The sequence below is a fragment of the Homarus americanus genome, unplaced genomic scaffold (assembly GCF_018991925.1).
Source record: "Homarus americanus isolate GMGI-L3 unplaced genomic scaffold, GMGI_Hamer_2.0 scaffold4582, whole genome shotgun sequence".
NCBI lineage: Eukaryota > Metazoa > Arthropoda > Malacostraca > Decapoda > Nephropidae > Homarus > Homarus americanus.
This window is the reverse complement of record NW_024715597.1, coordinates 217501-235715: the sequence shown is the minus strand read 5'-3', so window position 1 is coordinate 235715 and position 18215 is coordinate 217501. Positions and strand designations below refer to the sequence as shown.

Below are 18215 nucleotides of genomic sequence, written 5' to 3'. Positions count from 1 at the left end.
TCCTGTAGGGTGGTTTAGGCCTAGTTTGGTTGTTAAGTGGTTGTTAGAGTAGAAGAGGATAATCCAGGTTGTTAAGTGGAAATTGTTAGATATATTAGATAGTTAGTGGATAGTTAGTTAGTGCTTGCTAGTAGTGGCGAGTTTATTTATCATAATTAATTTGGAAATAAACATGTGATGGTTTGTTTGTCTGTTCTAGGTCGAATTGCTTTACTGTTTACCATTGTTTGTATACCAGCACTGTCCTATAGGTACACTGGAGATTGTATACCTCCTCGGCCTATGCAAACTGTATACCTGATTGTCTATTTACATACCGAACCAATTGTAAGCTAGTATACCGATTTGTACTGAATATCTATCTATCTATCTTGTTGTCGTCTCAGTGTGCAGGTCTATATTAATTTACTGAACAATTTATCCATGAGTGGTGTACATGATTAGGGCTTAGGAGTAGCTGTCACCTTAGGTTTTATTCAGTCAAGTTTGTGATGTGTTACGTACATGAACAAATATTTATACTATGATATCTTTAGTGTGTGTGTGTGTGTGTGTGTGTGTGTGTGTGTGTCTGTGTCTGTGTGTTTTCTATACATTTGCCAAACAAACAAATACAATCAACATTCGAGAAACAAAATGTAAACAAAACAGTAATCCAACACGGGGAAAATAACAACAACGTAAAAGTAACAAAAGCAAAAATAGTCTTCCAAAATAGCAAAACAAAAGTAACAACACTCGCAATATAAGAAACAACAATAAAACTAACATATTATTGATTGCAACAGCCACAATATATACAATAAAAACTGCCGACGTTATCAATAAATGCGGGAATAAAAGTTCGCACACACACACTCTTGATAACAATAATAAAACAAATAATAGCAAGAACATGTGCAATCTCAATAAGAACACTGGCGACCTAACGAACATTATAACAAATAAATAGAACAAATAAATACTCTTAAGATTCCCCGAACAAAAACAATAATCAATTACACTCAACAGACGCTACACTAAGGGGTATTACAAGGACAAACAAAGACAATAAGTAAAGCACTATAGTAACAAGGAGAGTTCCAAGGTCATTACCAGTATCTATATAACAAAAAAATATATTGTTTAAACAGCAACAAAAACAGTCTTGGGGTATCTGTCAACAGTAACAAAAACAACAACTAAAGTCCTACTAACAACAGTGTAGGTTTTCTTTCATTGCACTGAAGAGCATAAACTACCACAAAGGCCACTACAACAAAAACAACAAGTACAGCACGAAGGCCATCACCACTACTACAAGAACAACAAAAACATTTACAATACCAGTAACAGTGGCAGCAGCTCGTTGGACCCTACCTGGACAAAGAAAAACAAATTTACTGATAAAAGAAGCATTTACACGAGAACAAGAACAGCAAATACATTCTTAGTAGCAACGATGTTTAGGAAATAGTCAAGACAAAAACAGATATATTCCAAGTAACACCACTACACCACCTTACCAACAACCCAGGAGAAACAAGGACAAACAAGTACACCTACAGAAGACGTGGACAAGCCAGGCCAGGCACTAACCCTCCACCCCCCCCCAAGTCAGGTCCAGCGAACACTTTGTGACGCGGGTCTGATATTTTATCACAGCCAGCCATCATCCACTCGGTCACCAACACACACGCAAAGGAAAAAAATAAATAGCGTTATCTCTGCGTCTAGCTGTAAGCCATAACTCTGGAATTTGATTTACGGCTCGTCAGAAGATGGAATCAGCGAGAATTAATATCAAAATGTCAGCATAATATGTCAGTTAATGGTATTTATTTACTTGGCCTGACGTTACACTCACGCCACTTCCCCTCCGGACTTATACGTGACTGAAGGAAAAATAATGACCTGTTTCATTAGTGGGACATAAAGATTCATGTTAGGGATATTTTACACGTGGAATATAGCTCGTTGCGGTAAATTAAGTGGGCAGCCTGTGAGACCAGAGTCACCTACCAGGTTTCGGACACCATGACTCCTCCTACTGGGCGGGGCTCAAGTGACGTCAGAAGATGGCGGCCATGTGGGGGCGGAGCTATGAGGTGTTGCTGACTGGTTGGGTCGGCTTATCTATAAACGATATTGTTTAATCTGTACATGGACATCGAGGAGTGCTCTGCCTTTATACTGTTTATATGCGAGTTATCCACCAATCAAGATCAAGCGATAAGTAGCAACAGCAATGGGAATATTATCAAGGGAAGAAAAAATAAACTTAAAATACATTTTCATATGGCATCGAGACCCGGACTGTTAGCTGAGAAGATTGAGTTTCAAGTTATCAGTTGATTTTATACGCCAGTGAATTGTGTAGGTAAGCGAATTATTGGTGATTTAATGGGTTGTTTGTGAACATGCAATAACAAACACGCATCGGGCCCAGGCAGAGTGAAAGAAAAGAGGGAGGGAGTGGGAGGAGGGCCATTCATCATAAGTTCTCGTGATATGTGGTGATGAGCGCATGCGTGTCTCGTCTGTTCTCGGTGAGGATGATTCTGGTGTTTATAGAGACGTCTGTCATGGTAAGGCGGGAGGGAGACGTGATCCTCGCCACCCTGGGACGACCTGGCGGACTTTCCTGGTTCTGGACGCTGAGGGAAAATGTTAAAATTGGTAAATTCTTCTAAAGCTCGGAGGAACTGGAAAATAAGAAGAGGTAACACTAAAAACACGAATTTAATTAAACGTAATAAAGACATTTACGTATTGTACGAGCTCATAAATTGAATTAAAACAAATATATTTTTTCTGTATTTAATGTATAAAATTCTAACCTCCCAAAAGCGCCAAACCGGTAAGAATTAAATATCGCCAAGAAATCGCCGCGAAAATCCAGGCCTTACCCGCCGCCGTCACCACCGCCGCTTGTCCAGGTCGAGCCGCTAAACCCTCCCCACACGGCGACCAACAACACTTCAGCTCTCCCTCTCTCCCACACTATAATTTACACTGTATTTACGATTTAGTGTCAAGGGAATCGATGAGTTAGTGTAGTGATGCTTTAGTCGGTAAGGGAACCTGGCGTCCATCACCTTGTTGACGCTGGTGATGATGGAGCCATTTATCATGACGCGGAACCTCTCTTATTCAACCCGGGTTTAATTTTTACTTCCCTCGAATGACTCAACATCACCAAAATGTTCACACTTTATATTTCCTGATAGATCAATAAATTATAGTGATGTGAAAAATGCTTCAGATGAAATTTATGAGTAAGGATTATCATTATTGTCGTTATTTTGAGTGAGCTCGTCTTCTTATTAAAAATCACCTGTACTAAAGATGAAACTTAATAGTAATTTGTCACACGAAAAATTTGGTTTTGATAATTACTGGCATCATGATTAAAATATATTCACGAAGAGTCATGGAGAAATCATATCTTATTTATATATGACGATACAAATTGAATATTAGTAATTGAGATTTTGTACATACTGTATACCCTATTTCACTGTTTACGAGTAATGGTGTTTTGTAAGAATGTAACATTGACCAAAATATACCGACTCATCACTAGTCAAACATTACACTTTCTATATTTAAAAACTCTCACCCAAAACTTCAGAAAGATGAAACTTGTCAGTACCAAACATATCACAATCCTAAACATGCAAATTAGGAAAAAAAATACTACACTTAAGGAATTACTGATGAGAAATAATAATAACTAAAATATACAGGATGTTCTGAACTAATACACATAAATAATACAACTTGTACTTATGATAATATATAAGAAATACACAAACACATATTTATGAACATGTTATTTTGTTATTATAGAGCTCATTAGTATACTGTGATAATAACAATTACAATTATGAAAATATTAGTAATTGCCAGTACTAATGTTCTTGGCCACAGGGTCTATTACCGGGTGCCATTATGTAACGTTTATTTCTTATGTATATTTGTTATTAATAATGATAATTTTATGTTTCTTCACAATAAGTAAACAAATTATTTTAATATTGATGAATAATAAGTATGATGCTTCTTGTTTACTTGTGTTTGAGAAATAAACAAGATATATTTTTATTAATATATTCGTGATGTTTTACGGAGATATTTTTATACTGTATTACTATTATTTGTATTTTTATTATTTAATTATTATTATTATACCATCCATAACATATTACCCAAGAGTATCATTATTGTCAGTATTATTAATGATGATAATAATAATAATAATAATAATAATAATAATAATAATAATAAAACAGCCGCAACTACTACCAATATTATCATAACTGCTATAACCACTACAACTACTAGTACTACTAACACAACAACTATTACCATTATTAATACCCGTCTCTCACCATAACACCTGTAAACATTCCACAGGTGAACAAGGCATTACACACAACCAGTGTTGACGTCTCCAATCTCCCTTAAGTTGTATTTCCTCCCATTATCTGTTATTACCTCTTGCCTTCCTCCTCATTATCCTCACTTTTTTATTCCTCTTGAAATAATTACGTGTCGCCCAGTTTGTTGTCACCGTCTGAGTTTCTACAATAGTTTACCATAAACATTTATTTTGTTTATGTTAATTTATCACCTTTTTCAGTTTATTGTAATTGATTTTGGTTTTGTTTCTTCTTGTTTTTATTGTTTATAAGTTTTTAAGCTTATGATAATAATAATAATATACAATAATAATAATAATAATAATAATAATAATAATAATAATAATAGTAATGATAATAATAACAATAATAATAATAATAATAATAATAATAATAATAATAATAATAATAATAGTAATGATAATAATAATAATAATAATATACAATAATAATAATAATAATAATAATAATAATAATAATAGTAATGATAATAATAATAGTAATAATATACAATAATAATAATAATAATAATAATAATAATAATAATAATAATAATAATAATAGTAATGATAATAATAATGATAATAATAATAATAATAATAATAATAATAATAATAATAGTAATGATAATAATAATGATAATAATAGTAATGATAATAATAGTAATAATAATAATAATAATAATAATAATAATAATAATAATAATAATAATAATAATAATAATAGTAATGATAATAATAATAGTAATAATATACAATAATAATAATAATAATAATAATAATAATAATAATAATAATAATAATCACGGCAATAATAATATTACCATCACTATGTACTTATTCTCAAATTAAAAAATACACATCACAGTGCATATTTTTTTTACATACATACACACATACATAGGCCTAGTATACAAACAATTTACATACATCCATACACACTATACAAATAATTTATATACAATCCCATATCATAAAATTACTTCACAAATCACTTCACTGACCCAAGAGGCTGACACACACACTAACAGGTCTTCCGTCACAAGCTCAACACAAGCGTCGATCACCCCCTTCCTCCCTTTCCTTTGTGCCGTACAGGATCGGTTCCTAAGATGGTGACTTATGTTTGCCGAGACTTGAGATGTTTAATGTATAGATGTGTGTGTGTGTGTGTGTTTTATTTTGTTGTTTTAATGTTAACTCTGTGTTTATTTTATTTATATATTTATTTATTTATTTATTTAGTATTTTTCATTTTTCATTTGCTATTTTTGTATTTTGTAAATTAACTAATCTTGTATATTATTCACATTTAGTCATTTATTCATATATTTGGTAATTAATTTTATGTATGAATCACCAAACGAGATCAACACGAACGATTTAAAAGTCACAAAAAAGACGAAACTAACGAACATTACCACATGATTTTAATTACCTTTCAAATCATTACATATTTATTATTAATTAAACTCCTACAAGATAACAAAATTCTAATAGATGATATATAATGTTTTTGGTGTTTATTACCTGCGTCAGCTATCTCTATGAATGCCAATACTCACTGGGATAAATACTAGATAAAAAATAATAAAAGTAAAACAAAAATGATACGAGTTATTATTTGTTTAATAAGCATATAAAGATTAGTTATATATATATAAATTAATAATATAAATTCTACTGGTTGAAAGATTAAATAAAAGAGATTAGTTAAAAGATGAAGGAGAGTGTTGTTTTTATACATCAGCACTGAATAATATGAATGGCAAGATATTACAAACAAAATCTGATGTCGGATAATATATTTAAATTAACCTCAGAAATGAAGAAAATTATTAGTTAAGAAATATGAACTAAAAAAACAATATATATGTATGTATGTATGTATGTATGTATGTATAATAGAATCAAATTATGGGTCTTTATACTTAATACATGTTGTTTGAATGTCTAATACGTGACCCGGATATCTAGAATAGACTCTGGTAAGGGGTTGGTCTTAGAGTAGGTCACGGGAGGTCACTGACTCCATAACTGCATGACCTGTCTGAGAACTTACTATGGTGACCTGAGCTATCCAATGTTATCGTGTGTGAGTTTGCGATAAGGGATGTATTGATATTAGGGAGTTTGTGTTTATTGAGACAGATAGAGACTAACTGACAGATATATACATAAAAAGCACCATAGACAGACAGACAGACAGACAGACAGACAGACAGACAGACAGACAGACAGACAGACAGACACAGACACATAAACAGACAATCGGACCCACAAAAAACAGACAGACAGACAGGCACTCACACACAAAAAAACATACATACACACACACACACACAAGCACTCAAAAACACACAGACAGACACACAAACACATACAAACACTTACAAAAACAAAATTCTTCATTATATTCACACAACCTCATTACTTCACGTTAACTAAAAAATGGCAACATGGCAGACACGACACAACTTAAAATACAAACACAAAGAATATAATAAATAAAACAGAACAGCCTCCCCTCCCCAAAAAAAAAAAATTAAGAAAAGAGAAAAGGAAATCGTGAGATGAAGTCGTGAACAGCACAGGTGAGGGAATACAAGGCAGGTATACCAGCCATTAAGCCTCTGTCACCTGGCCCCCACCTGAGAAGACCCCCCCCCCCTGCTTACCTGTGTGGAGGGAGAGGTGGACAACTACGATATAGGAATAATTTTTGTATTGTTTTTTACTCGTGAATTTTAATTGATATGTAAATAGGAATAATTCTGTAGATATAGATAAGCCAGAAATACTAATTAAAATAACCTAACTTGACAAGACCTAACCTAACCTAACCTAACCTAATCTTATCCTAACATGACCTAACCAAACTTAACAAGACTTAATCTAACCTAATCTAACCCAACAAGAATTAACCTAACCTAACCTACCTTACCTTAAAGACTTCACATAATCTAACCAAGTCAAAACAAAACTAATCTAACCTTCTTGATAAAATTCAGTGACGTTAAGAATTATAATTTTGTCTTCGAGGTCTTGGGTCGGCGGGTTCGAGGTCTTGAATGGGTGCTGGTTCGAGGTTTTGAGAAGGTGTCGGTTCGAGGTTTTGAATGGGTCGGCGGGTTCGAGGTCTTGAATGGGTCGGCGGGTTCGAGGTCTTGAATGGGTCGGCGGGTTCGAGGTCTTGAATGGGTGCTGGTTCGAGGTTTTGAGTGGGTTCGGGTTCGAGGTCTTGAATGGGTGCGGGTTCGAGGTCTTGAATGGGTGCTGGTTCGAGGTTTTGAGAAGGTGTCGGTTCGAGGTTTTGAATGGGTCGGCGGGTTCGAGGTCTTGAATGGGTCGGCGGGTTCGAGGTTTTGAATGGGTCGGCGGGTTCGAGGTCTTGAATGGGTCGGCGGGTTCGAGGTCTTGAATGGGTGAGGCGATCATAGTGTTATCAGTATACGGTGTGTTAGAGGCAGCTGTATGTCGTGTTGAGGCCTAGGAGACGGTAACATGACCCTAGTTAGCTGTGGTGATGGTTGACATGCCCTGTGTGGTGTGGTATTGGTGGTTGTTTTACTGTTTGTGGTTGTTGTTTACTGTTGTTTACTGTTCATGGTTGTTGTTTACTGTTGTTTACTGTTCATGGTTGTTGTTTATTGTTTATGGGTGTTTATTGTGTATGGTTGTTGTTTACTTTATTATGCTCGATGTTTACTGTCTTATGGTTGTTGTTTACTCTTATGGTTGTTGTTTACTGTTTATAGTCGTTGTTTACTGTTTATAGTCGTTGTTTACTGTCTTATGGTCGTTGTTTATTACATATACTTGTTTATTGTCAATGGTTGTTGTTTACTTTCTTATGGTTGTTGTTTACTGTCTTATGGTTGTTGTTTACTTTCTTATGGTTGTTGTTTACTGTCTTATGGTTGTTGTTTACTGTCTTATGGTTGTTGTTTACTGTCTTATGGTTGTTGTTTACTGTCTTATGGCTGTTGTTTACCGTCATGGTCGTTCATAACACAATAAATGCCACAATAACCGGACTATTTCTAACCAAACCTCTCCAATAACCGGATCATCGTAGACTTGTTATTCAATCTCCCGAAATTTGACGTTGCCTTAGTTAACATTTCAAGTGTGTATTTTATGCTTTTTTATATAGATACACAAAACACCAATGTATATCTATACTGTATTATACATCATACTGTATGTGTATACTGTAATCAAATCCTGTGTAGTGTATCGTTAAATGATTATTATGTGTGTAATATCCTGTATTATTCTGTAATCTGTAATACGCAATTTTTAGTCTAATATCAGAGATCCGAGGCCAAGGAAGCTTCCAAGACCAAAAACACTCACACATTCGACCAAAAGACCGAAAAAAATGATCTGCTTAAGGGAATTATTTGTCCGGTAAAGAGAACCTCATAAATTATACCGGAAATTACACTTAAATGGAACCATCCGTACAGCGATTTTTCCTGTTAAGGGTAGACATTACTGTACGGTCTCCTAGAGGTGGCGCTGTGTAACAACCGGTGTTTGTCTATAATGTTATACCGTAGAGAGATGATATGCTCTTTATGCTATACTGTAAACTGAGGACATTACCTATAATGCTATACCGTAGAGAGATATGTTCTCTATGGAGTCTATGCTATACCTTACATTGAGGACATTACCTTTATTACTATACCGTAGAGAGATATGTTCTCTATGCTATACCATAAACTGAGGACAATACCTATAATGCTATACCGTAGATTGATGATACATTTTCTATGTTATACCGTCTTGTCATTGATCATGTACGTTTTGTTGTGTGCATGTGCGTTTCGTGCGCAACCATGTGCGTTTTAAAAGTCAAGAGACGCCTTTCCCATATATTGAAGTGGTGTGTATTTTAGGAAGACAGGTTTAACTGATGTACACATGTGCGTTTCGTAGACGTATACGTGTGGAGGATACACGTGTCTTTGGTACCCATGTGCGTTTTGTCAAGGTATGTGTGCATGTAGCTGATCCATGTGTGTGTGTGTGTGTGTGTGTGTGTGTGTGTGTGTACAGATCGTGTTAGGCGCCACTAAAGCTCCACCTGTCTCATGACTAATTAACAAGCTATCTTTTCTCTTCTTAACTGCTACCTAGTTTGTCTCTCACTCCTACCTCACCTGTCTCTCTTCTCTCTCTCTCTTACCCAAGCCTCTTCTCTCTCTCTCCTACCCAAGCCGCTTCTCTCTCTCTCCTACCCAAGCCTCTTCTCTCTCTCCTACCCAAGCCTCTTCTCTCTCTCTCCTACCCAAGCCTCTTCTCCCAAGCCGCTTCTCTCTCTCTCTCACTCCTACCTCACCTGTCTCTCTTCTCTCTCTCTCACTCCTACCTAGCATGCTTCTCTCTCACTCCTACCCAAGTCGCTTCTCTCTCTCTCTCTCTCTCACTCCTATCTTATCTCTCTTAATTCTGTTTCTCCCTACCTCTGTCTTTATCCCCATTCTCACCCATTCTTGTGTGTTTCTCCTCTCATTCTCTCCTGCCCCTTATTCTCTTTCCAATACTGTCTCTCTATTCTCCCTCTCATTTTCATGCAAATTTTATGCTCCTTTCTTTCTTTGTTTCATTACTTATTCTCCCCTTCTTTCTCTCACCCTTTATTCAGCTTCTCTTTGTCTCTGCTTCTCTCACCTTCTATTCTCCGTCTCATTTCTTTCATTTTTATTCATTCGTTGTACTATCTTTATCATTTACCACTTTTCATATCTTTTCCTTTTCAATTTACAAAAGACTACGATGAAATGCGTAAAACTTCACAGAAAACGGGAAAGGTAAGTGGTGACGTCATAATGTTAATTGGCTGTTAGCTCACCTGCATGACGTCACGAGTATTGATTGTGGTTACAGATGGAGGGGGTGGGAAAGACAGCTGCCTCCCGGGTGTATGGATGACTGGATGGATGGTTAGATTGACTGGATGGCTGAGTGGATGGTTAGATTGATTGGTTAAAGGATAGATTGTCAGGTAAATGAATTGGTAAACTGACTAACTGATAGATGGATAGACACGGATAGGTAAAATAATTATCAGACAGGTAGATGACTGGATATAGAAATAGCCAGACAAAATATAAGTGGAATAATTTATCTCCTTTAAAATATTTCACAAACTAATAAACTCATAAACTACTAAAAGAAAAAAATAACAATCTAAAAGTATAATATTTCGAAAGTTTATAAATTATTTCAAAAACATAAAAAAATTTCAAGTATGATACGTGTAGTAATAAAAATCTAGATTACTATCATCATACTAATATCACCTGTCCAAGATATCGTTTCATATATATGCAAATCAAACCCACATATGCACACCTGGGGAATACTTCACACTACACATATTCCTGTTAAGTATTTAAATTTATCCAATGTCACTTAATAATTCATAAAGATATAAAAATTTCATGTTTTTTTTAAGTATCTGATGATGTTTTACAATTACAAAATCTCTTATTACAGTAATATCCTGGTGATTATAATACCATGATGTAAATAAGCTATTAATGTTATGTGAGAATATTATCCGTTGTATTATTTTTCACTGTAATATTTCAACGTCAAGAAGTTCATTAACACGTAAGGTTATAATGGTCTGAATGTCTATATATATCTCATTAATTTTCTCTCAATAAACAACTACGACATAATAAATGGTTCTCTTCTTTTATTTATATATTATGCTATGGTTAATAAATCATTCAACATTATTGTATTTCGATGTATTTTTTTTTCTTTATTAATAAATTTCCATAACTATCGTGATTGATGTTACATTCGCTGTTAAAATAAATGTTTAGTTATTTTTGTTAATCTTATAATCAACACGGGTGATTTTTCTGTTTATTGGTGTGATTTAAATAAATTCATATATACATCTTCTTAATAATGTTATTTTATTTCACTAAGGTCTAGTAAATAATAACCAATAATTTCTAGTACAAAACAAAAGCTAATTTAAATTTATCTTCTTTTATTATTGGGTAAATTAGCGTCTTTAGTATAAGTTTTATTTTAATGGTAATAAATGGTATTCAGGTGAAATTTATATCCAGTAAAAAAAATAGAATATAGTTTTTCAAGAAAGTATAAAAAGCAGTGAGTGTGAGTGAGTGTGTCTGAGTATGAACTTATATCTGGTATCAGTGAAGTATGTCTGAGTATGGGCTAATATCTGGCATCACTGAAAGACACCTCTCCTTAACGGAACAAACTATTACCTGATGTTGTTATAAATTAGCTCGTTATCAGGTAATGTAATCTTCCTTAACATAAATTAATTCAACCTTTATAGATCAGTTCACTCATTCTCGAATCAAATCTTTCTCGACTCATTATTCTTACATTACTAACAAGGTATTTCATATAAAGAGGGTGTTATTATGGTTGTTGGTGTGTCTAGAGTAACTATCAACCAAACAACCTAACATATGTAAAAATCTGGTTGATGGTTTTGGGGGGGCTCATGTCAGTATAAGGTCAAGTAAGGGTTCGAACTTGTGGGTTCATAAACTGGGATTGGATTCAAAACATCAAGACCATGAACAATAAAGTGGTTTGTTATTCAGCTGTAATGATTAAGCGCTTCCTGTCGTGAGAGAGAGAGAGAGAGCAAATGATCACACAACAAAACACTTATATAATCAATCTAACTTACGGCAAAAGTCAGTCAGTCAGTCAGTCAGTCATGAAGCTAAAACAGACAGACAAATACTTAAAACAAATATATATCAAGAAATTGTCGTAACATACCAGGTGTAATTCTTAAGCAAGCAGCGGCGGTCATAATAACGCAAAAAATACGCCATTAATTACGGGCGCGCACCACTATTTATGCTGCTGGAAGTGCATTGTAACTCACCCCACTCAAAGACCACTCCTTATAAATTATCCCGTAACTCTAATTGTTATTGTATTTTCTTATGGTTGTTAATCCTGAGCTTCAAGTCATTCAAGTTTCATATTAACTTCTTGTAAATTTTCCCATCAAGTCTTTCATGAAATACCCAGGCTTTGTGTTTTAACTCAACCAAGTCCATTTACAAGACCAAATACTGTTGGCTCTCTCGTAAAATTGAATGTCACACGAACATATTATTATTTTCAGATTGTTTATATTTTTCATTTCGTTTACATTTACGAATTTTGTTTACATTTTTCACTTTATTTATTTCACTGTTTATACTTTTAACTGTTTACATTTTTCACTTGGTTATAATTTTTTTTCACTTTGTTTATATATTTTTTGCTGTTTACATTTTCACTTTATTTACATTTTCTACTTTGTTTACATACACTCGTGCGCGCGCATTTCTGCTTCCCTTTAAAGTTAATCTCTCGTAAGCTGTTTGTTCGTCCGGCCGTAACAAAATGATCTAGTAAGTCAAGTCGTAAAGTATATTATTTCTTAAGTCTATGTCTTCCTTACGGCAGTTCTTCCTCTTCGTCTCTCTCTCTCTCTCTCTCTCTCTCTCTCTCTCTCTCTCTCTCTCTCTCTCCTCGTTCTTTCCACGTTATTCATTGTCGCCATATTATCCTATCTTATATTATTAGTAAATCTTGTCGACACCATTTTTATTTCCAGCTCTTGCATATATTTTTGTTATTACCAATTATCGTGTCTCCCTCCATGCACCCTAATCGTTAATGTGTTATATTCATTTTGGTGATTTTCATTATCTCTTGTTTATTACTGTTTTATAAGTTCTTCTTCCTATTATTCCTGGTCTTCCTTCTTCCTCTTCTCTCCTTCTCTTCCTTCTTTCTCTGCTATCTTCCTCTTCCTAATCTCCCTTTCTTCTTTTCCTTCCTCTTATTCATTCCCCCTACTACTTCCTCTTTATCCTTCCCCCTACTCTTCCTTCCTAATCTTCCTTTCTTCTCTTCTCTCCTTTTTTTTTACTCCTCATCTTCATTCATTCCTTCCTTCTCCTCTACTTTCCTCTTCCTGATCTTCAATTCTTCTCTTCATTTTTCTTCTTTCTCGTCAATCCTCCTTCCCCCCCCCTACTTCTCCTCTTCCTACTCCTCCCCCACCTACAGGAGCGGCACCACCCCACAGGCTTTGGCCCCTTGACTTGAATGTGTTTACCTGAGGCATATTTCACCTGGTAGAGGCTGGTGGAGGCTCGAGGTGTAGGGGAAGAGTTAAAGACGGAGACAGACAGACAGACACAGATAGTTAAACAGGGATATTATAATGCCGAAAGACAACAAGACAGACGGAAAGAGTCGGGCAGATAGACGGACAGACAGACAAAAACAGATATACAAAATTACAAGAAAATACCCCATCAAAATAGTAGTAGTATAATGCAGTATTTTAAAGAAGTATAGCGTAAGAGAGCATGGTGTAGAAGTATAACGTGGTATAGCATATAGGCAGGTGGGTATAAACAGTCCTGCCTCCACTTTACCAGTAAGAAACATGAAGATTACTTTTGGAAATTTGATGTATTTTTCCCATCTATATCTCCCAAGGCTCTTATTTCTGTCTCGTCTTCTTCAGGTTATCTACCCGGCGGTCGCTCTTCCCCCGCCCCTGCCACCGTTATGGGCGTGGGCGTAAAGTGCACGAGCGCTGGATCTACGCCACCTACGCCCGCGCCTCCAACCCTCTGCTCCCCTATCTCTCCCGTCCTTAAAGGCAACCTCACGCCCACTCCTGACGACGACAATATCGAACCCGACGTGGACGTGACGGACGAAGGGGAGCTGGAGGGTGAGAAGGGCGTGGGTGGTGAGGGTGGTAGTGAGGGTGGTGGTGGAGGCGAGGGAGACGAGTTTACACCCAAGAAGAAGCAGCGCCGTTACCGCACCACCTTCACCTCCTACCAGCTGGAGGAACTGGAGAAGGCCTTCGCTCGCACACACTACCCCGACGTCTTTACCAGGTAAGTAAGTTACCCCCTCTGGTCTCGGATTCGGGTTTAAACTGAATCACTCTCTGGTCTCGGATTCGGGTTTAAACTGAATCACTATCTAGTTTCAGATTCGGACCAAAACTGAATCACTCTCTAGTCTCGGATTCGGACCAAAAGTGAGTGTTATCATAAAAAAAAAAATAAAATAAAAATAAAAACTCGGAACCAAAATATCTCAAATTCTGGTCCTTAAATAAGAAAGTGTCCCTGTAGTCTAACCTTTACAACAGGCTAATGTGTAGGTCCTGTTGTGGTCTATGACGTGTAATGACTATGATTTTTGTTCTCCAAGATGTGACAAGGAGAGAGAGAGAGAGGAAAGGAGAAAAGGAGAGAGAGAAAGAAAGAGAGGAAGGGGAGAGAGAGAGAGAGAGAGAGAGAGAGAGAGAGAGAGAGAGGACAAAAGACAAGAGAAAAGGAGAGAGAGAGAGAGAGAGAGGAAAGGAGAGAAAGAGAAAGACATAAAGAGAGAGAGAGAGAGAGAGAGAGAGAGAGAGAGAGAGACTGTAATCTTCAACATGGTCTCGGGAAAGTACTAAGATTACTGTATCAAACATCTTATCCACAACATCAGAAGATAGTACAGATAATAATATAAGAAGAAATGGCACTTGAAGGTACTCGTTATATCACCATTAACTTGATTCAGTTCAGTGTTTCTTTTGTACCTTAGGTAAAAGGACAATTAGATTTGTCTCGTATTTTTTACATACATTACATTACATTACATTACATTACATACATACATAGATACATACGTACATTACATTACATTACATTACATACATTACATACATACATACATACATAACATTTATATACACACACACATTATACAAACACCCACACACACGGTACACAATTGAATGGCTGAGTCCTTCCATGCACATACATATTTCATGACTATACAGACGTCAGGCATTCAGTACACATGGAATTTATCACACACACACACACACACACACACACGAAAACCTTAGCAATTCACCTTACATCGATCGGAGTGTGTGTATGTGTGTGTGTGTGTGTGTGTGTGTGTGTGTGTGTGTGTGTGTGTGTGTATGTGTGTGTGTGTGTGTGTGCGGGCGCTCTAACGAACATAATAAAACCTATACAGACATACATACATACATACAGACATACATATATATACACATACATACATTCGTTATTCTTGTGAGTAAAGGCATAAATATCCATGAATATATTTTTGTCCCACTGTGATAAACAACCAAACTTTACTCACCCACATCAACCCACTCACCCACCAACATCAACCCACTCACCCACCCACATCCAACTCCACCCCACCTTACATCCCCTCACCCCACCCACATCAACCCACTTAACCCACGCATCCACTCACCCACCCACATCAACCTATTTCACCCCACCCACATCAACCCACTTAACCCACGCACATCAACCCACTCACCCACCCACATCAACCCACTCACCCACCCACATCAACCCACTCACTCAAATGGCCCCACTTAACCCACCTACATCAACCCACTCACTCAAATGGAACCACTTAACCCTACCCACATCAACCCACTCACTCAAAATCAACCGCACTCAACCACATCAACCAAATTACCCTTTGTTAACTACGATTACTCTCTTGACCAGAGCTGTACACACACTGATTGGCTCAACACGACAAGGACCCCATTAAGCAATAGAGAGAGAAAACAGTGATCTTATATCTTTACGAGTTGTTAATACACACAGTAACGACCCAACCCAACCTTCAATTACACCACTTTGGGTTAATTATATACAAACCCTTTTTTATAACCCGTTTCTATAACTCTTGAAAGAAGGTTTATATAATGTGTGGTTATTTCGATATATTTTTGTTACAACTTTTATAACTTACAATTGGTTAGGTTAGGTTAGGTTAGGTTAGGTTAGGTTAGGTTAGGTTAGGTTAGATTAGGTTAGGTTAGATTAGGTTAGAATCGTTTAAGTTTGGCTCGAAAATGAATCCCAGAATATCGAACCAACGACCATAAGGACAGAAAGACAGCAATCTATCCACTCAGCCACCGCACCCCACAAATTTGCGTTATAGTTGGTGGTATGGCTTACTAGGACTGAAACTAGCTTGACTATTGGTTGACTGTCATTCCATGTTAATAATCTACCAAATACTGGATTAAAACTTGTGTTTTAATCATTAACAAAACTTCCGATACTGTAACTGACTGCTGGTTAATGTGTGTGTGTGTGTGTGTGTGTGTGTGTGTGTGTGTGTTTAGTCAGAGTGGTAGTCTTCTACAATTATACACGTAACTACACTGTTAGCGATGATTAGAGGTTTAATTGTATTCTTGCGGTGGTGTTATTGTGGTGTAATGGTTTAAATGTGGCACTGTTGATTTTATTGTGGTGTCGTGGTTTAAATGTGGCACTGTTGGTTTTATTGTGGTGCAGTGGTTTAAATGTGGCACTGTTGGTTTTATTGTGGTGTAGTGGTTTAAATGTGGTACTGTTGGTTTTATTGTGGTGTAGTGGTTTAAATGTGGTGTTGGTTTTATTGTGGTGTTGGTTTTATTGTGGTGTAGTGGTTTAAATGTGGTACTGTTGGTTTTATTGTGGTGTAGTGGTTTAAATGTGGTACTGTTGGTTTTATTGTGGTGTAGTGGTTTAAATGTGGTACTGTTGGTTTTATTGTGGTGTAGTGGTTTAAATGTGGTACTGTTGGTTTTATTGTGGTGTAGTGGTTTAAATGTGGTACTGTTGGTTTTATTGTGGTGTCGTGGTTTAAATGTGGTACTGTTGGTTTTATTGTGGTGTAGTGGTTTAAAGGTGGTACTGTTGGTTTTATTGTGGTGTAGTGGTTTAAATGTACTGTTGGTTTTATTGTGGTGTAGTGGTTTAAATGTGGTACTGTTGGTTTTATTGTGGTGTAGTGGTTTAAATGTGGTACTGTTGGTTTTATTGTGGTGTCGTGGTTTAAATGTGGTACTGTTGGTTTTATTGTGGTGTAGTGGTTTAAAGGTGGTACTGTTGGTTTTATTGTGGTGTAGTGGTTTAAATGTAGCACTGTTGGTTTTATTGTGGTGCAGTGGTTTAAATGTGGTACTGTTGGTTTTATTGTGGTGTAGTGGTTTAAATGTGGTACTGTTGGTTTTATTGTGGTGTAGTGGTTTAAATGTGGTACTGTTGGTTTTATTGTGGTGCAGTGGTTTAAATGTGGCACTGTGGTTTATTACTGCCGCGCTATGCTTTAATGATGCGCTATGCTTTTCCTGTCATGCTATGCTTTAACTGCCACGCAATATTTCTCCTGTTCACCCTATGCTTTTACCGCTACGCTATGCTTCTACTGCCATGCTATACCTTTAGGACGGCGCTATGCTTTTTTTTGTTTGTCAAGTGGTGCTTCGGGATAACAGAAGCTTTGTGATTTGGAATTTTCTAATGTTTGTTCCGGTCTACATAGCAACATTGTTACCTTGATTCCTTAATGTTCCTTTATAGCCCAGCCAGCAGTGTTCATAGTCAAGCGGTTAAATCATCGTACTCAAAGGGTTAAAATAATTATCGTACTCAAAGGGTTAAATTATTGTACTCTAAGGGTTAAATTAAAGTACTCAGGGGTTAAATCACCTGACTCAAAATTTTCGGATCATACTCTCCATGATAGTGTTTATCCCGGTTCATGACTCCCAGTAGGTGGCCCGGTCCAGGTTATATTTCGGTATACCCGGTCCATGTCTCCCGGTTCAGGTGACGACCCGGTACACCTGGTCTATGACTCCCGGTAGGTGTCCCGGTCCAGGTGATGGCCCGGTAGCTAGACACACGAGCTGCCTTATCGTAAATGCTTCATG

At 36.3% G+C, this 18215-nt stretch overlaps 2 protein-coding genes across 2 annotated transcripts in view; one reads left to right on the top strand and one right to left on the bottom strand.

Moving 5' to 3' along the window:
• Positions 1–2149: 2149 nt before the first annotated feature.
• The window catches only part of LOC121857907 (homeobox protein aristaless-like), a 56774-nt gene continuing 40708 nt past the window's right edge, over positions 2150–18215 (top strand). The window contains exons 1-2 of the mRNA XM_042354153.1: positions 2150–2359; positions 13959–14343. Coding sequence (XP_042210087.1) covers positions 14003–14343 — 341 coding nt within the window. The 5' untranslated portion in view covers positions 2150–2359; positions 13959–14002. The remainder of the gene's footprint in view (positions 2360–13958; positions 14344–18215) is intronic.
• Positions 7419–8475, bottom strand: LOC121857909 (proteoglycan 4-like). Its single transcript, XM_042354156.1, has 2 exons — positions 8456–8475; positions 7419–7818 (listed from the first exon to the last, which is right to left on the bottom strand). Exons 1-2 carry the CDS (start codon positions 8473–8475, stop codon positions 7419–7421), a joined length of 420 nt encoding a protein of 139 aa, XP_042210090.1.

Bases quoted from the DNA above. Each gene is read 5' to 3' on its own strand.
- LOC121857909 (XM_042354156.1), bottom strand. From the start codon at position 8,475: ATGATCCGGTTATTGGAGAG. The intron at 7,819-8,455 runs GTTTGGTTAGAA...CACCCATTCAAG, and splicing joins ATGATCCGGTTATTGGAGAG to ACCTCGAACCCGCCGACCCA.